The 20,705-nt window shown below is 38.4% G+C and overlaps 1 protein-coding gene across 2 annotated transcripts in view; it reads right to left on the bottom strand.

Annotated features, from left to right (window-relative positions):
* The window catches only part of CD200R1 (CD200 receptor 1), a 94,902-nt gene that overhangs the window by 58,191 nt on the left and 16,006 nt on the right, over positions 1-20,705 (bottom strand). The window contains exons 3-7 of one of the 2 annotated variants that reach the window (XM_036242872.1): positions 16,216-16,263; positions 12,973-13,221; positions 12,608-12,856; positions 5,210-5,312; positions 4,641-4,686 (exon numbers count right to left, since the gene is read on the bottom strand). In XM_036242872.1, coding sequence (XP_036098765.1) covers positions 4,641-4,686; positions 5,210-5,312; positions 12,608-12,856; positions 12,973-13,221; positions 16,216-16,263 — 695 coding nt within the window. The remainder of the gene's footprint in view (positions 1-4,640; positions 4,687-5,209; positions 5,313-12,607; positions 12,857-12,972; positions 13,222-16,215; positions 16,264-20,705) is intronic. The other variant, XM_036242870.1, reaches the window with a different exon arrangement.

Here is a 20,705-nt window from a genome sequence, read left to right as displayed (position 1 = left end):
TTGTGGCTTGTTGCTGCTGTTGCTACTGTTAAATAGTAGTAGTTGTTCCCACCTATCTGCCACAAGCATTGCATACTAGGAAACTAGAAGTCTTATAGCAGTATCACAAACTTTGCTGCCTACAAATTCTCCACTTCAATAAATATATTGAGTGCATAGTCCATTTTAATTAACAAACCAATACTTGCATCCAGTAAACTTCCAGAAAGTGATGGATCCCACAATAGTCAGAACACCCAGAGGAAAGAGAGACATGTGCACAGAGTCCAAGGAGTGGAAGAAACTAGAAGCTCAAGACCTTTAACTATAAATACAAGTAATGCCTTAAAGGTACATACCTGATTGACAAGTCAGTTTAATCTATAGTGCATTATTATTATTTTTTTTTATCCTCAGCTGAGGACATTTTTCAATTTTTTGTTCAGATAGAGTGGGAGGGAGAGAGAGGAAGAGAGAGAGAGAGAAACACCGACGTGAAAGGGACACATTGAGTGGCTGCCACCCGCACCGACCAACCAGGGCCAGGGACAAACTGCAACCGAGGCACGTGCCCTTAGTGGGAACCAAACCCGAGTCTCTCTGGACCGCAGGCCAACGCTCTAACCACTGAGCCACACCAGCCAGGGCAGTGCATTATTTTTTAATAATGCTTTTTGCTCACAGTAGCAAAGTAATCTGGAGAAAGTTTGTTGTTTCACTTTTCTCTAAAAAATTTAAGATATTTCTAGTGAAATTTTGCCTAAATTTTCTACAAATCCCTTGAAAAAATAATCTGCAAATAAAACATCAAATGTCAGCGTTCTGCTCAAAAATTTTTGACCAAAGTGCCATTTAAAATTCTTTAAAGATGCCTGGCTGGTTTGGCTCAGTGGTTGGAGTGTCGGCCTCAGACCAGAGTTCTGGGTTTGGTTCCCACTAAGGGCACGTACAAAAAATAAATAAAATAAAATAAAATAAAATTCTTTAAAGAGTTTTATTCTTAGAAAATAAATATGATATTATACATTCATTAGGAACCTTTCCTAACTCTATTTAGCCTCTGCTGACTGGAAACCCATCTGATACACCTGGTCCAATCTGTAGATCCTGATTCAGCAGATCTAAAGTGGATTTGGGAAATCTATATACAATAGTCCCTCTTATCTATGGTTTTGCTTTCCTCGGTTTCAGTTATCCATGATCAATTATGGTTTGAAAATATTAAATAGAAAAGTCCAGAAATAAATAATTCATAAGTTTTAAATTGTACACTATTCTGAGCAATGTGATGAAATTTCGCACTGTCCTGCTCCACCCCTCCTGGGACATCCCTTTTTCCAGTGTCCGTGCTGTATAGGCTACCTGCCTGTCAGTCACTTAGTAGCTATCTTGGTTTTCAGATCAACTGCCTTGGTATCACAGTGCCTGTGTTCAACTAACCCTTAGTTTACTTAATAATGAGCCCAAAGCACAAGAGTAATAATGTTCGAAATTTAGATATACCAAAGAGAAGCTGTACAGTGCTTCCTTTACATGAAAAGAAATGTACATAAAGGGGGAAAAAATATAGTATAGATGGGATTCAGTACAATCCACAGTTTCAGGTATCCACTGGGGGTGTTGGAATAAATCTCCCATGGCTAAATACTGTAATATTTTATTTCTCCATGATTCTGGTGATTTAACATTTCTATAGTGTAAGATTGTAATACATTTTTTTCCTGTACAATATAATTTAGCATTTAGAAACCATCTTGAAGTCTTTTCTATGGTGTCATTTGACATGGCTGTTTTGATATTATCAAGTTAAGATGTAAAGACAGTTTTATTCTGTTTAGGTTTTTGGTAATATTTAAACTAGGGATGATTGAAGAATTAAGAAAAGGTCAAGGACCAGGTTATGATGTCTATTGTTCACACTTCTTGGTGATATTTATATGGAAAACTTAATTAATTGGGGGTTTTGGGCCAACTCAAAATGGTGTCAAAATGGTTTGGTCAAATATTATGTGCCAAGAGCTATTATATTAGTTTTACATCCATATAGATTAAAAATTCTTTTAAGGATAAAGCCTAGAGTAACAAAAGTGTCTAGGGGGAGAAAAACATGCTAATAAGACAAAATAGCTGTCTTACATGTTTCAAATGCATCACTGAAGTATGAACGAATTGTTTAATTTCAACCATGCTGAAATTTTTAATGTTTTTCTTGCTATGAAGAAACAAACTTAATTTTTCATAAATAAAATATAGTTTAATAATGTTAAAAATGATTAATATATATATTCCTAACATTTTATTCCACAGAAAATAGAGGGAGGTTATGTTATCCCATGGCTACTACTCTCTTAGCACATAGAACATATTTTATAGATTTCCAGGTCCTCCATAATACATATTTAGATGCTTATATAGTCAATAAACATTTGTTATTTGATAAATACATCACAATAGAATGTATACTATAAAACACACATTTACAATTTACTTATCTGTAAAACTCTTAAGCATTAGATATTAGACATCAATACCTCTAAAGAGATATCATGAGTTAAAGTCCTCATACATGTTCTCATTCTCTCTCTCTCTCTCTCTCTCTCTCTCTCTCTCTCTCTCTCTCATAAGCATAACAGATATAAACCCAGTTTATTAAATAGTATAATTCTTATTATAATTTTATATCATATTAGCTAACTTGACTAAAAATAAAAAGTGGGAATTTGTGGATATTAAAATAACAGTATAGGGAACAGCATATTCAAATACAATTAGAGGGAATGTAAATAGATACAATTTGACATATCAATCAATAATAAAAATGCACAAACCCTTTGACCTGGAAATTCCACTCAAGGAAATTACTCTATCAATATGCTCAAACATATTCAAAGACATAGCCAGAAGAAACATTCTGTATGGTATTGCTTATCATTTCAAAACAAACAAATAAACAAAACTTAAAACAATCTAACTGTACATCAATGGAGTTGTGGTTAATTAAATTATACAATGAAATTTTATGTAGCCATTAAAAAGAATGAGGTAGCTCTGCTTGTGTTGATAAAAGATAAAAGATTTCCAAGATATATTACATTATTAGCTTTCTATAAGTGCAGAACAGCATTGTAGCATTTTCTCATGTAACTATTATCAAGGATATGTGTATGTATATATAAATAAACATATATATGTATATATATACACATATATATATACCATGAGTACATATATACACATACATACCATGAGTATATAGATATGTCATAGGCACATAAAATTTTTCTGAAAGAATACATAAAACTTATTAGTGATTGTTCTTTCTGCAGAATTATTTATTGAGGAAAACAGTTTTATTATCTACTGTAATGAAACCATTTGAACATTTTATCATGAGTCTGTGCTTCCTTTGTAATAATATCAGTTCTTCAGAGAACTGGCTGGTAGCAGCTAAGATTCTAAAATTTCAATTGTGAAAGGATATAAATGCAAATCTTTTAGAATGTCTGTCTTTTAAGAATCTTTGAAAAGCTAATTTCAAAATAGGTCTTCCTTTTTATAGCTCTATGAAAATCAAAACAATTAACTGTATTGTATCTTGATTCACTTCTCCTGATGCTAGATTCCAGTAACTTATAAAATGAGATTCATCCCATCAACTTCACTTTGTAACACCTGAAATGTCTTCACCCTGTCTGTAGTATCATAGAGTGGATTATTCTTCTCCGTATAGCTGGCATAGGGCTGCATTTCATCCTAAGAAAAATCTCAAAGTCACAATCAATTCAAAAGAGCCAAAAATCATTACAGAAAATATCTATGCTTTTGTAACAGGTGCCCACAGCTTCAGCATCTACCAATAGTGTTTATATTTGTGTCTCTGGGTTTATATGAACGTAAAGCTAGACTTTTTTCTAATGTTTTATCAAAAAAATATTTTTTGATCACATAAGTCTTGGTGTCAGATGATGAAGGCTGGGTGAAAGTAGGAATGAGGAAGAATGAAATAATATGAGAAGTATTTCACATTGAGAAGGTTAAAGACAGGCAACTGCTTATAAGAGATTAAGGAATAGGATAGTCTTTAAGTTTGGGTGGTAAAAGGGAAATAATGATGGCATTTAAAAAGGGAAGTCAAGAATTAGAGATGGTTTCATTGGGGAGGAAGTGCAAATTTAGTTTCTCCAAAGATTACAGTTGAATAAAGCAAACATAATGAGTTTCATAAGATGCAGTTTATGAAATGAAAATGTGGATATAGTCCCACCAATGTGGCTTAGTAGTTGAGCGTCAACCCATGCACCACGCCAGTTCAATTCCTGGTCAGCGCACATGCCCAGGTTCTGGGCCCAATCCTCCATGTGGAACATGCAGGAGGTGGCTAATCAATGCTCTCTCTCATCGATGTTTCTGTCTCTCTCTCTCCTTTTCCCTTCCTCTCTCTCTCTAATATGAATAAAAGAAAATATGGATTCAGGGTAGTATATAAGTAATACTTGACAGATATTCTACAAAATAAGTACACCTAACTATTAGAATTATAAAATCATAACTTTTGTTTTTCAATTAAAACACTAATATTGATGTAAATTAGAAATTATGTGCCCAGATTTTCAAACTACACAGCTTAAATTTTTCAAATATTCTTTTAAATCTTGTCTTACCTCCTCAGCAACTGGAGTAGGTTCTGTTTTTTTCCATTTACATTTTCTGTAAAAATAAAAATAAATTGGAGTAAATATTATTATTTAGATTTAAAATGGAAAAACAAAACTGTATACTATTGATAATTATGGTTTATTTTGATAGAAGCCATAATAAATCAGAAATGAACACTCAGAAATGAGTGAAGAATGCTGCTTATAATCAATACACCCAAACAAGATAATTCTGGATTTGAGGAAAGGAAATGAAATTATGTAACAGGAGTTTGCTGTGTTAGAATATATGTGACACCTCTTCATTGGTACATAAAATAAATTATGGTAATTCTTTTCCCAAATAGTAAGTTAGCATGCACTGTCTCTCCCAGAATCTGCCCTAAATGGCCTAATTCACTATGCCTGCATGCCTAGGAAACTAGAAAATCCCTCTCGTCATTCAGAGTAGTCCAAGTCTAACATCTTGAGAATATGGGAGAAATGATATTAACATCTTAATTTTACCCAGTAAAGTCCTTATTCCTGACCGCTTCCTAGCCCAATAAAGCTGAAGAAGAAAAATCAGTCAATACCTGCAGTTAAGGATTTTCAAAAGACAAATGGATCCCACGAAAACCAAGATAAAAATAGGAAGGATGATATATATGATATTTGAGGTTTTTGATGAGTTGGTACCTGTATATAAGGACAAAAAAAAATACATGTTTTGATATTATTCAGCACTAAAAAGAAAAGATATATTAAGCCATGAAAAGACATGAAGGAACTTTAAATGTATATTCCTAAATGCAAGAAGCCAATCTGAAAAGGCTATATACTGTATGATTCCAACCATGTCTGGAAACGGCAAAACTATGAAGACAGAAAATACCATGGGTTGCTAAAGGTTAGGGTGCAGAGAGAAATGAATAGGTGGAGCATAGAGGATTTTTAGGGCAGTGAATTTGCTCTGTATAATATCATAATGGTGAATACATGTCATTCATACATTAATTAATAGTCATAGAATGTACACCTAGACTAAACCCTAATGTAAACTGTGGACTTTGGGTGACAATGATGTGTTAATGTAGCTTCATCTATTACAACAAATGTACCACTGTGGTGTGGGGATGTAGATAGAGGGCATGCTGTGCATGAATGGGGACAGGGGGTGTATAGGAACTCTGTACATTCCACCCAATTTTGCTGTGAACCTAAAACTGCTCTAAAAACTAAAAATCTATTTAAAAAATAAAATGAAGTATATATACATATATATATGGTTCAGGAATGTTGCACAGTACATGAAATTCATTTCTGTGATTTTATTTTAAACACTGCTGACACATGAATCATTAAAATAATTGTTATAATAAAATTGCTTTATCAGACTTCCAGTCAGGATGGCAGTGTAGGTAACTGTGGTACTTGCCTCCTCCCACAACCACATCAAAATTAAAGTTAAACTACAGAACAACCATCACTCAGAACCACCTGACATCGAGCTGAATGTAAGTCCTACAACTATGAAATTAAAGAAGCAGCCACATCGAGACTGGTAGGAGGGGCAGAGGCGTGGATAGGCTGGTCCCACACTCACATGTGGCAAATAAAAATCAGGGGGATACCTCGGCTGTGAAGGTCTTCCCTGAGGAGTGAGGGGTCCCCGTTTCATACCAGGTTCCCCAGCTCAGGGTTCCAGTGTCAGAAAGAGAGGTCCCCATTACATCTGACTGTAAAAACCAGCAGGAACTGAGGCTGAGGGAGGCTGAGGCTACTAGAGTCCCAGGCAGTTCCTCTTAAAGGGCCTAAGCAAGGACTTACTCAGACCCACTTCCTCCCAGTTCCAACAAGGGAGAGGCAGCTTGAAAGGCACCAGAGATATATGGAGAAGAACTGAATTATTTGGTATCAGGGCAAGAGCTGGAGAGGCAGATTTCTCCTGGATAGATGTGCTGGTGGAGGCCATTGTTCCTTTGGTGAGCCCTTCCCCATGAGGCTGGCAGACAGGTGCCATATCTGGGACTCCAGGAACCTAGCTCACACTGTTTGCTCCACCCTGGTGATTCCCTGAGGCCTTGCCCCACCCAACTTTCAAGCCCACCCAAGCTGCTTCCAGTGGCTTTACCATAGAATTGGTCTGTCTGGACTCATGCTTCAGATTTTCCTAAAATCTCTCAAACAAGCAGCATCTGGCCTCAGTGAGCTCCATAACTCTTGCTAAGTGGCCCCAGGCCTAGCAATAGAAGCAGCTGGCCTTGGTTCACAGCTTGGCCTTGCGTGGGCACCTTCAAGCTCAGCACAAGAAGCAGCCATCTGCAGAGAGCTTTGTAGCTTATGCCTGGTGGCCCCAGGTAGAACACAGGCCATGGCTGACCTTGGTCTGTGCCTCCCCAGAAGCCTCAGAGCCAACCCACCTAGTGTACAACCTCAGACCACATCAAAGCACCACCACCCACCACCTCCACAAGCAACACACTCAAGGAGTAGACTCAGTGGGTACCAGAGCCCTGCTGAAGTAAGTCTTGCTCTGTGTGGTGGGCCCTGCACAGCTGTTACTCCAAGGTGGTCAGAGGTCAGTAGTCACCATCAGTTCTGGCAGCTGATCAGCCTAAGTAAATTCCTCCCACTGACATGCCGACAGCAATCAAGACTCAATTACAACAGAAGGGTGTATAGTTCATATGAGGGTTGCACCTAGAGGGCCCAGCTGGGGTGATCAGGGAGGCTGTGCCACTGGAACCTATAGGACACCTACTACATAGGCCACCCTACCAAGCCTGGGAGACATAGCAGCTCTACCTAATCATAGAAACAAACACAGGAGGCAGCCAAAATGAGGAGACAAAGAAACATGTCCCAAATGAAAGAACAGAACAGAACTCCAGGAAAAGAACTAAACAAAATGGAGATAAGCAGTCTAATAGATGCAGAGTTCAAGACACTGGTTAAAAAGATATTCAAGGAACTTAGTGAGGACCTCAGGAGCATTATAGAAGGACCAGTCAGAAATAAAGGATGTACTAACTGAAATAAAGAATAATATACAGAGAATCAATAGTAGAGTAGGTAAAGCCAAGAAGCAAACCATCAATTTAGAATATAATGAAACAAAAAACACCCATTCAGAACTGCAAAAAGAATCCAAAACAATGAGGATAGTATAAGGAGCCTCTGGGACAACTTCAAGGGTACTAACATTTGCATCATGGGGCTGCCAGATGAAGAAAAGAGAGAACAAGAAATTGAAAACCTATTTGAAACAATAATGACAGAAAACTTCCCTAACTTGGTGAAGGAAACAGACATACAAGTCCAGGAAGCACAGAGAGTCCCAAACAAGATGAACCCCAAGAGGCCCACACCAAGACACATCCTCATCAAAATGCAAAAGGTTAAAGACAAAGAGAGAATCTGAAAAGCATCAAGAAAAAGGCAGTTAATTACCTACTAGGGAGCTACCTTGAGAGTGTCAGCTGATTTCTCAAAAGAAATTTTGCAGGCCCAAAAAGAGTGGCAAGAAATATTCAAAGTAATTAAAAGTAAGGACCTACAACCAAGACTACTATATCCTGCAAAGCTGTCATTTAGAATCGATGGCCATATAAAGAGCTTCTCAGATAAGAAAAAGCTAAAAGAGTTCATCACCATCAAACCAGTATTATATGAAATGTTGAAGGGTCTTCTAGAAGAAGAAGGAAGGAGGAGGAGGAGGAGGAGGAGGAGGAGGAGGAGGAGGAGAAATATGAGCAGTAAAATGGTAATAAATACATATCAACAATTCAATCTACAAACAAAATGAACAAGCAGAACAGAAACATACTCAGAGATAAAGGGAACTTTTTCTTGGTTGCCAGATGGGAGAGGAGTTGGGGGCATGGGTGAAAAAGGTAAAGGAATTAAGAAGTACAAATTGGTTGTTTGACTGATGAACCTTAGAGGGAAGGGGAGGAGGGGCATGAAGAGATAAATCAAAGAATGTATATGCTATATGCATAACCAATGGACACAGATAATATTGTGCAGAAGGCAGGAGGGGGACAGGAGTTGGAAGGAGGGGGTCAATGGGGAAAGAAAGGGGTTACATCTGTAATACTTTCACCAATAAAGATAAATTTTTTTAATTGCTTTTCTTTTTTTTTATCCTCACCCGAGGACATTTTTCCATTTTTTTGTTCAGGTAGAGTGGGAGGGAGAGAGAGGAACAGAGAGAGAGAGAAACATCGATGTGAAGGGACACATCAAGTGGCTGCCACCCACACGACCAACCAGGGCCGGGGACAAACTGCAACCGAGGTACATGCCCTTAGCGGGAACCGAACCCGGGTCGCTCCAGCCGCTGAGCCAAACCGGCCAGGGCTAAATTGCTTTTCAATTAAGACTCCAGGGTTTCCAGCAGAACATCATCTTCTGTTAGGACATCGTTGCCCTAGGGATTCATGAATGGTGAATTGCTATAGCAGAGACGTGAAGTTTCCATCTCTCTATTATAATAATAGCAGTGTTTCTCATCTCCAAGATTCAGAAATAAATAGGAAGTTGTAAGGGAGGTAGTTGGAAAAATAACCCTAATTTTGAAGTCACCTTTCTACTAGGGCATTGAAACTCAAATGAATGTATGGCACCAACTTTAAATAATTTATTAACTGTTGGCAGCAATGCAAAGCTCACTCTGACAAAGGACATGTCAACAGAGGAAGTGCCAGGCAGTGGTTTTAAGGCAGTGCTCCTGGTGTTGGGTGAATGTGTCTGTGGGCAGCAGAGGGAGACGAAGTAGGGGCTAAGCAGGCTGGCATCCAGGCCCTTCACCTTCCTTCAATAGTTTGTTTTAAAACACTGGATTTCTCAATATTTAATTAGAAAAAGAAACACTTGGTTTCACTATTTAAAATAACAACGTTGCTTTGAAACACTCTCTTTTGCTGCGCTTTTTTTGTTGCAAGTGTCAGCAGAGGCTGGAGATCCTGCTGCAGGGAAGACACGAGACGCCTGCACGGTGTGGAGTGGCCTAGCCGGCACCTTCAATTCTGAGACCATAAATACGACGTCATACTGTACTACTGGGTGGTCGGACTTCATTCATAACCAGGGCACAATTACTCTTCTCAGTAAATACTCCTGAACTCCTTAAAAACTAAAACAAGGAGCACTTTAAGAATGGACATTGAAATCTGGCCATTCAAATACATGGGTTTGTTACTTCTTCCTTCTTAAAACTTATGAAAATATCTGTAAAGAAAAAATGTTTAAGTATACACTTGTAAAGACAAAGAAAACGTGGGTGAAGTCAAGAAAAGATGACAGATTTCAACTTCTTTTGAGGTGAAAAATGAACAGAAGAGTGGCAAATAACTCAGAGTAAAATAAGTAAAAACCCTAGTGCCCACAGAACTTCAGGAAGATTCTAAAGTAGGAAGAACTAAATATAAAGAAAAGAGTATGAGGGGGGCTAAAAGTTGGAGGCTTCTTTGAAAGTCTGCATTGAGGTAGCTGCCAAGTCTCCTCCCACTCTGTGCCGCAAGGTCACTATACCTTCCCCAACCAGCAGAAACGGGAAGATGACCCAAAGGAGATGAACTGGATCCCAGAGTCAAGGATCCAGACATAATGGAGGGTAGAGATGAGGTGCCAGAATGAAGAGAGGTACTGAAGGGAAGTCAAAGGTCTGAACAGTGTGACGCACACGCACACACACACGCACACGCACACACACACGCACACGCACACGCACACGCACACGTCTTCTTCCCTGCTCCCAGAACACCGATAGCAGTCAGGTTTATCACTCTAAAACAAGAGACTGGAGTTATTTTCTGCAGAATCTGAATACCTGAACAGCTTCAGAGAAAAGACCTTCAGATAACTAAGCAATTACCAATTTTTTTTAAATTAATTTACCACATTTTCACCCTATTGAAATTAACTATTTGACAAGCCCACCCACAGATAACATAGCTTCCAATCACCTGTTTTGAATGCTCACTTTGGAAGGAATGGACAGGAAAGGATTACCACAGAGTTAAGGAAAGCCTCATATGTGAAAGGAAGAGATTAACACTAGCAAATGTCTGGAAGGCAGGAGGAACTCAGATTCAATAGGCATGGAATCCAGCAGAGGATCCAGGGAAAGAGAACAGGACAATCGCTGTGCAACAGGCCTAGCAGCCAATCAGGCCAAATTAGGAAACGTGCATGTTAAAAAAACTCAAGACAGATGTCTTTAAAAAAAAAAAACTGGGCCCGGCCAGTGTGGCTCAGCGGTTGAGCATTGACCCATGCACCAACAGGTCACCAGTTCAATTCCTGGTCAGGGCACATGCCCAGGTTGTGGGCCTGATCCCCATTGGAGGGCATGCAGGAGGTGGCCAGTTGATGTTTTCTCCCATCAATGTTTCTATCTCTCTCCCTCTCCCTTCCTTTCTCTCTAAAATCAATAACAAAAAAAAATTTTCTTTAATGGGTCTGATGCTAATAAATCAAAAAGGAAAGTATGAGCTTATTCCTTGATTTAGCCCTTAACAAAGTTACATATTTAAAATAATGTAAACTATGGCTCTTTAATTTAACGAAAACTGCTATATATTGGTTGTATCAAAGATGAGGGAAGGAAGGAAAAGTGAAATTCTCATTTACCCTAAGAGAAAGAGGGTACATAATGTCTATATTCAATATTTTTTTTTTTATCCTCACCCGAGGACATTTCTGCATTTTTTGTTCAGACAGAACTTGAGGGAGAGAGAGGAAGAGAGAGAGAGAGAAACATCAATGTGAAGGGACACATCGAGTGGTTTGCCAACCAGGGCCGGGGACAAACTGCAACCGAGGTACATGCCCTTAGCGGGAACCAAACCCGGGTCTCTCTGTAGCGCAGGCCGACGCTCTGACCGCTGAGCCAAACCGGCCAGGGCTAAATTCAATATTTTAAGAAATATCAGCAGGGGCACATTATTTAGAAAAATGAAGTTAATTACCAGAAAGAAAAACACCTAAAGATTTGAACATACTTGCTTCTGTGGAGTTGAATGAGGATGGAGAGGGAGATGTGGAGAGTCGAGGAAGGGCTTATCTTTCCTTAGTAGCCTTAAAGAACAATTTGACTTTATATGTGTGATGATTAAAATACTATTTAACTTCTTAATAGACTACATGGAGGGACCTGGAAAGTATCATCCTAAGTGAAACAAGCCAAACAGAGAAAGGCAAATTTCATATGATCTCACTGATTTCTGGAATATAATGAACATAACAGTTTGAGGACAATCCCCTAAGGAGTGGGGAGGTGAGAGAGGAATGAACAACAGAATTTATATGCATGTATGCATGAACAGTGGACATGGACAACAATTGGGGGAAGGGGCAGGGAGGGAAGGGGGAGGGGGGAATCAGTGGGGGAAAAAAGGAGAATCATTTGTAACAGAAATTAATCAATAAAAAATAAATAAATAAATAAATAAATAAATAAATAAATAAATAAAAGAAATGGGAGTAGGCCAGGAGGAGCAAGTGGAAAAAAATGAACAGTAATGAACTATTCACAGATGTCGTAATAATATATTTAAGAAATTCTAGAAGGAGCCTGGAGAATAAAATTCTACCAGACTAAAAGTTTGTGAAGAAAATTTAGGGTGACTTTATCTTTCTAGTAAAAGTATAAGCTTTTGTTTAAAATTACACTTTATCCTTCCACTAAAACCACAGAAACTTATTAAAAAGTACGCTACTCATGCCAATTTACTACTGGATAGAAGTAAACATTAAGTTCTTTTTTATTTTAATTATTAAATAATAAACTTCATTTTAAAATATGGCTTCTTACAACAAATTCCTGTATTATTCTTCTAGATATACCTCTTACTTGGTGTAGGAGACGGAGATAACATGGAGGGTGGAGAGAACATCCTTGTATGAAATTCTCTGGACACTCCTTCCTTCTTATAATAAATCCTCTGAAAGAATCGAAAAATTCACACGAAACTAGAATTATTTACCTTGATTCAGGTCTAAGGACTGACTCCAGTTGCCAGTCTCATGGGAGATAGAGCAGGACACTACAGATACATTGCTGTCTGCCCAGTGGCATGTACTCTGGACAGTCACTGTGCCGTTGTCCCAGGAGTTGTGCTCAGGGACACAGTCTCCCTCTGGGGTCCAGGAGATCCGGGCAGCTGGCCTCCCTGCAATTGCTTTACACACCGCAGTCCTAGTATTATTTTCAAACAGGGTCATCTCAGGGACCACTGCAGAGATGTAGAGGAAATGCTTTAGTCATACACATTAGACATGGAGTTTAAAGAGACGTTCCTGTTAGTCTCAAACTGATTATCTGAAAACCACACTGTATAATGGTCCTTACCTAACACTTGGAGGTGATATCCATAATGGAAATTGCCATCAGGTGTTACCACTTGACACTCATAATACCCATCATGAGTGATGACCACCGGATCAATCTGAAGGACAGAATTCTGGTCAGGTCTGTAGGGCCAGGTCATTCTCTCATCAGTACAGTTTGTTTTTGTGGTCATGTGTGTAGCTCTCTTGTGGGCTCTGATGCAGTGAGGCTTGTTTCTGAGGATTATTTTCCATAATGTTACAATCACATCTGTCAACGGGACAGTAGGGCAATATAACACAGCCTTTGTATCCACCAATACAAGTTGGGATGAATTACCTAGACACACACACAAAGAATAATAAATGAAAAGCTTGATAAAAACTTCATGTGTTACATTTTCCACAACATATTACATAAAGTTGTACTAGAACATTACTTACGTAGTCCAAAAATATTAGACATATTAAAAAATTAAACATTCACAAAATATATATAACATATTAAGTATAACCCAAAGATTAATTCATTTTCTCCTACATTATATGTTATTAGGTAAACAATATTACTACATGTATGAGAAAGTTTTTAAGTATTTTGAAATCAATTCAGGAATTCCAATATATACGAAAAAAGAAAACACAATTTTCCTCTAAAAGAAAAGACAATGAATCTCTTTGTTAGAGACTATATTTATTTTATGACACATGCTCCTCTGGGTAGGAAATGGAATAATTATGGATGTGGCTGTGTCCTTCTAAGTTTTGATGAGAGAGAATGAACCAGTAATAGCAAAGTTAAACACTTATCGCTAAGGCTGGCACTTCAGACAAAAATAAATAAGGAAAGTAAATGGTATTAAAAGTAACTAAGATAGCATTCAGGTTTAGCAAACTAGAAATTTTTTCAGTTTTTTAAAATTTATTTGGAAAATCAGAAAGTCAGCGAAATCAACAGGTCCTTCCTTAATTCTGATTCAGTTATACTCACTCCCAAAGAGTTCAACTGTAAACTTTTCTAACAGACTTTGTTGCCATATAATTACTCTAATTATAAGGATTAAATATAGAAGTTGACTCCCTTTATCCACCGTTTAAAGTAAAAATTAAGCCCTGCAACCTATATATATTTTCCAACATGGAAGCTCACATTTTTTCCCCATAAATTGATATAATGTGACTGTGACTGGTAGGGGTTTGCTGAGAGGTGACTAGAAGTACCTGTTACAACTCACCTGTAACAGAGTGTCGGTAATTTTATCACTTTAACATGAGGTGTGGCAGGATAAAATATTTGTGTAAATGAAGCTTGTGCTAAATTCTGCATTTGATAGTTTTCTCCTCTGCTGGTGTCACCTGCCTCTTCTGTGATTTACTCAAGCCTTTGAATTGCACAGCCAAATAAAGATCACTTAACTAGGTGGAGGAAGAGGGGGGATTTTAAAGCAGATCTGAGAGGCAGTTAAATACGTCCCAAATCTGGTTATCTGAAACACCATAATGTACAATGTTCCTTACCTACCACAGGGATGTGATAGTCATGATGGAAATTCCCATCAGGAGGTACCACTTGACACCTGTAATACCCATCATGAGTGATGACCACTGCATCAATCTGAAGGGCAGGTCTGTGGGGCCATGCTCTTTCCACCACTCCAGGTGGCATCTCTTAGAGGGAAACTCCAGCTTGACAAAGGGTAAGAGGCAAGCAGGAACATGGCTTTGGTAACAACTAGAGTTAGATGTGGGTGAGCATACATGTGCACAAGGGAAAGATGCTGACGATAAACCCAGAAAGAAAAGGGACTGATGAGCAGGCAAGTTGTGAAGGCTCTCTCATGTTCTCAGAAGTTTGAACCTTAGCTTATAAAAAATATAAGGCTTAGTGTTTTAGCCTAATGTTTATCCTCAAGAGCTGACTCTATTTTTTTTTAAAGAAAGTACTAGGTAATCATATAAACATATGCATTTTAACAGGGCCTGGTATCCAGTGTAGTAAGTCCAATGGTGAGGAACCTAAGCACAGTGGATATTCTATATTATTTCATTTCTTCCACTGTATAACTTTCAGACCAACACCCTTCTCCTTCATAATGGTAGTTCTTGTGGAATTGATTATTTCACCCATTCTTAAAGTGCATTTTTCCTTTTTAATGCCTGTAGTGATCACTTACAATGACCAGTCACTCCCCCACACTCAGTGGATTTGGCACCTTTCTAACACTACTATTCCCCCTCCACTACTGTGATCGGCCAGGGTGACATCACTTCCTACCTCACTGAAGAGATAGAGGGTCGATTCGCATATTTATTCCAGAACCAGCAGTCATATCCCATCTTTGCTGAATCCTTTGTCTACAAATATCTCCCAGTCTCATCCAGCCCTATACACACAGACAAAATCCAGTTGGTTTTTGAGCATTTTCTTTCTTTTCTCCCTACCATCCCCTAGTTTAATTCCCCACCACCATACACCTAGACACCACACACCTAGATGCTTCAAAAGCCTCCTAGCCTCTGTCTCTGTCTCAAAACTCTCCTGTCTTCCATTCATACCTTACACTGCAACCAGGCACATCCTTCTATAACACAGATATGATTTACTCAACTCTAAGACCCTTCGGAGATCTCTCACAGCCTAAAGAAAACATTTAAATGCCTGTGTGTTGGCTTTGAAAGCCCACTTTTAAAATGGATTCACCTTTCCAGTCCAGTCACTCCCTACATGGCTCCCACACTTCAGGAATAAAACACCAAGCACACCTGCATTTCTATATTTTTCCTCACATTGTTCCCATGACCTGGTAGGCCCTACACAATGTCCTTTGTCTATTATAAGACTCCTTTTTCTTTAAGACCCTGGACACGTGATGCCTCTCCTCTCTGAGCCTTGGTGCTAACAGCTCCCTCCTCTAGATTCCTGGTGCACTTGATGTGACAGCTGTGCTCACATCTGTGTGCCCCACACAACTGAGCTCCCTGAGGGCTCTGCCATTGTCTTGTTCATCTTGCTCGTCTTTATGTTCCCTGTAAAGCCTAGCACAGTGCCTGTAGAGAAAGCTCCTAGCTTTCTCATGGAATTCACCTGCTTTGGGAAAGGAGGAGCAGGGTCATTCGGGGACCCTCACAGCACAGCACTCAGATCACCATATTCTTCAGCTGGGCACAAGGCTGACCCTCAGGCCAGACCAACAACTATGTTTCTAAGGAAGTTTGATACTCCATTTCTTCAGTACTGGCCTCTAGGGGAGGGGAAATATATTACCTTCTGTAAGAGGTTTTGAAGAGTTCTCCTCTTTGTCCATCTGTAAACCTAGAAAAATATTCAGAGAAAAGTAAATGAAATTAATTTTAGGTACTTAAAAGAAGGAAGCCACCATTTCTCCACAAAAACTTATGTACAACATGATAGAAAATCAGTTAACTATAACTAACTTACATTAAAATCCTTGCAAAACAGCCCTGGCTAGGTGGCTCAGTTGGTTGCAGCGTTGTTCCGTACACCAAAAAGTTGCAGGTTCTATTCCCAGTCAGAACACATATCTCGGTTGCGGGTTACGATTATGTACAGGAGGCAACCAGTTGATGTTTCTCTCTCACATTGATGTTTCTCTCTTTCTCTTCCTCTCTCTCTAAAATCAATGGGAACATATCCTCACGTAAGGATTATAAAAATAAATAAGTTTTTTTAAATCCTTGAAAAACAAATGATTTATTGCATCAAGTGGAAAATATGTTAACATTTGAAAATTACATTCATAAGCTATTAATCAATGATTTCCCATTTATGAGACACCTTGTTTTGTACTTGACTACTATTTTGTATGAGGTAACCCTGCCTCCACCCCTTCCCGAGCCACAGTGGATTGGCCCATCATGGGCACCTTCCGTGAGCTGGGCTGATTATAATCCTTTCTCCAGATGCCATCCCTGATTAAAGTTGTTTGGATCAGTGGTGGACACCTACCCAGCTGGACAAATCAGGTACTTTCTTGAGAATTTTGGTACCAGAACTGAGAATAGTTCATTCTTCTTCTTTCCCCACTTCCTGTGATGATTAATTTTATGTCAACTTGGCTAGGCAACAATTCCCAGCTATTGAGTCCAACATTATTCTACACTTTTCAGTGAAGACATTTTTTTTAGATGAGAATAACATTTAAATCAGTAGAGCAAATTAGTCTCCATAATGCAGGTGGGCCTCATCCAATCAGTTGGAGGCCTTAATTTTAAAAAAAAGACTGACCTCCTGGGAAAGGGACTTCTGTCAGCAGACTGCCCTCAGACTTGAAGTGCAACACTTTGCTGGGTCTCTAGGCTGCTGGCCCACTCTACAGATTTTGGACTTGCCAAGCTTCTATAATCACATGAGCCAATTCCTTAAAACAAATCTCTCTCTCTCTCTCTCTCTCTCTCTCTCTCTCTCTCTCACTCACACACACACACACACACACAATCCTGTTGTTCTGTTTCTCTGAGAAATCCTAACTAATACATCTACCTGGGGAAGCTGGAAGCAGGTGCAGTGTGGACTGGAGGTGGTGGTGAGAGAGCGGTGATTATATTCATCTGGCTCAGATTGCTAATCCCACAGTTCCTGGGACAACCAAGCATTCCTTCCTTTGATTTTTATAGAGTTTCTGAAAATCAAAGTAGTCCTAATCTACTTCAAGTTTGAATTCTGCAAAACTTCTGTTCTGTTGTATTGTTTTTTTAAAATGACAATGATTTAAAAGATATTTCTTACAATTTAAGGGCCTAAAAATGTTCTTCCTCTGGGTTTAACCATTCAATAAGCATTTATCAGTCCTCTGCTTATAAAAATATACTCTTGCTCCCCATTAGAGTTCTGTACCCAGTTCTACCACATTTAAAAATAAACAAATAAATTGTAAAGGTCTTAGAAATGAACAGCAATGTGCCCTGCTCCATTCCCAGCTAAGGTAGCTGTCTGGTGACCAGGAAATGGCAACCACGAGAGGCAAAGATTACTTTAGTAGGTGAGGGTTTTCTCTTGTGATGTTTTGGCCTCTAAAGCCCTGAAACCTCCTCTCTGTTTTAAAGATATAGGCTTTTGTCAATGAAAAGTTAAAAAACTCAGCCTTGATTGACATCTTTAAAGGAATATTGAAAAGCTTTTCTTCTATCTCTTGGATTTTACTTCATATGCCCCATAGAAATTGTTACTTTAGTAACAGAGCAAATTTTCCTACTCTAAACTGTTAACTTGTTGGCACTTCAACGGATTCTCATTTTAGCAAATTTGTCTGGGGATATTGGCAATTTGGCCACATTATGCTCTTAGCAGATATAATGAAATAAGTGTCTAGAAACTAATGGGATTCTGTTAGAAGAGCCTGGTCTTGCATTAAGTGGTGCCTTCCTAACTGACTTGAATGAAGTCTTCAATGATCGCCAGTGGGCTGAAATGTGGAAGAGACCTACTTAGTAAAGGTTTCTAGTGAATGGAGACCCATGAAGAAATCCACCTTGCAAACTAGATACCAAATATTCCTATAGCCAATCAAAATCCACCTCCTTCCAAAGAATACCCTAAGAAAGAAAATCAATAAATTATCCTTGCAACTTCTCATACCAGAGATAAAACTCACAAGTTGAAATGTACTCTTGAGTATGCAAAAATTATTGTTTTCAGAAGAGAAAAAAAAAATCATGCTTATTTTCACAAATATTCCTCTGATTATTTTTATAATATTGGATATGCTTTTGAAACTTCATTAATTGTTAATATGTGAGTCGTTCAATTTTATTGTCTTGATTGGCAGCTACTTGCTATAGAATGCAAATTTCTTTTTTTTTTTTTTTCCATTTTTTGTTCAGATAGAGTGGGAGGGAGAGAGAGGAAGAGAGAGAGAGAAACATCAACGTGAAAGGGACACATCAAGTGGCTGCCACCCGCATGACCAACCAGGGCCGGGGACAAACTGCAACCGAGTTATGCGCCCTTAGTGGGAACCGAACCCAGGTCTCTCTGGACCGCAGGTCGACGCTCTAACCGCTGAGCCAAACCGGCCAGGGCTAGAATGCAAATTTCATATCAAGTATCATGACTTCACTGAAAATAGAAAGCGTCCTTCTTGCTGTCTTGTTTAAATCTTTGTATACAGTATCAAAGTAGTACAATAGACATTTAAAGTTTCTGATCAATGCTCCTGTGTTCTTTCTTTAATTTCTTCCTATGAAACCAAATTTTCTTTTAAATTTAGAAAGATTATAGTTTTACATTATTGAAATCAGAAGTCTAATTGAGCTTTTTCACAGTGTACATAAATATAGACTGAAACAAATGTGAATTGTGTTTTCTAAAACATATTTATAGTATAAAAGTAACTTAATTACTCCTTATATTCATTTTCTTAGGCTGCCTTAATATATATAACCACAAACTTGATCATCCGAAACTACAGAAATTTATTCTCTCATATTTCTGCAAGCCAGAAGTCTGATATCAAGAAATTCTTCCTTGCTTCTTTCAGTTTTTGGTCACTGCGAAAAAACCTTGGTGTTCCTTGGCTTATGGATGTGTTATTTCAATTTCTACTTCCATCATCCCTGTGTTTTCTCTTCTAAGGACACTGGCCATTGGCCTTAGGGCCTACTCTGATTCAGAATGATCACATCTCAGGAGCCTTACTTAATTACTTCTACAAAGATTACTTTTCCAAATACAGTGACATTCACAGGTTCCCAGTGGACATATCTTTTGGGAGCCACCATCCGACCCTTATGCATTATACCCATCCCTGAGATTTATAGTTCATGTAGTTATTTTACTTATTTTATTCTGTAGTTGACTGTAAATTTAGTTTATTCCATAATTTTTCTAGATAGTGAATAATTAAATATAATTTAAAAGGATATTTATTGAGTTCAAGATTGAATTCTGAAGTCAATGGAATTATTTTTCCATGAAATGCTTAATGTAACACATTACAAAAATAACATTTTAAAATACAAGAAAAAAGTTTACTATATTGGCAAATAGAAGTTTGAGAGACCACTGGTCTGGTAGGTGGGGTACAGAAAATAAATGACTAACATCTACTAAGACTTTTTTTAAAGTTTTTTTAGAGTAACAACTCATGGGTTTAAAAAAAATTTTTTTTAATATGTTTTTACTGATTTGTTAGAAAGAGAGGAGCCCTGGCCGGTTTGGCTCAGCCGTTAGAGCGTCGGCCTGCGGTCCGGGGAGACCCGGGTTCGGTTCCCGATAAGGGCACGTACTTCGGTTGCAGTTTGTCCCCGGCCCTGGTTGGTCGTGCGGGTGGCAGCCACTCGATGTGTCCCTTCACGTCGATGTTTCTCTCTCTCTCTCCCTTCCTCTCTCTCCCTCCCACTCTATCTGTACAAAAAATGGAAAAATATCCTCGGGTGAGGATAAAAAAAGAAAAAAAGAAAGAAAGGAAGGGAGAGATTGAGGTAGAAACATTGATGTGAGAGAGAAACATCCATCATCGGCCTCTGGCACACCCCCCACTGGGGATCTAGCCTGCAATCCCGGCATGTGCCCTGACCGGGAATTGAACTGGGACCTCTAAGTCCATGGGACAATGCTCAGTCCACTGAGCCACACTGACCAGGTATAACTCATGTTTTAAAAATTGAATGAAAAAATATTTTTAAATTGTTTTGTTTGGTGATCATATTTTGAAATAGTACTAAATAAGCACAGAATTAATTTCAGAATGAAAAATTTACCTGCAATCTTAAACATAAGCAATATTTTTTTTAATC

This window comes from Molossus molossus, unplaced genomic scaffold, assembly GCF_014108415.1.
Source record: "Molossus molossus isolate mMolMol1 unplaced genomic scaffold, mMolMol1.p scaffold_m16_p_5, whole genome shotgun sequence".
Lineage (NCBI taxonomy): Eukaryota > Metazoa > Chordata > Mammalia > Chiroptera > Molossidae > Molossus > Molossus molossus.
The sequence above is the reverse complement of the archived record's forward strand: the minus strand, read 5'-3'. Positions and strand labels throughout refer to the sequence as shown.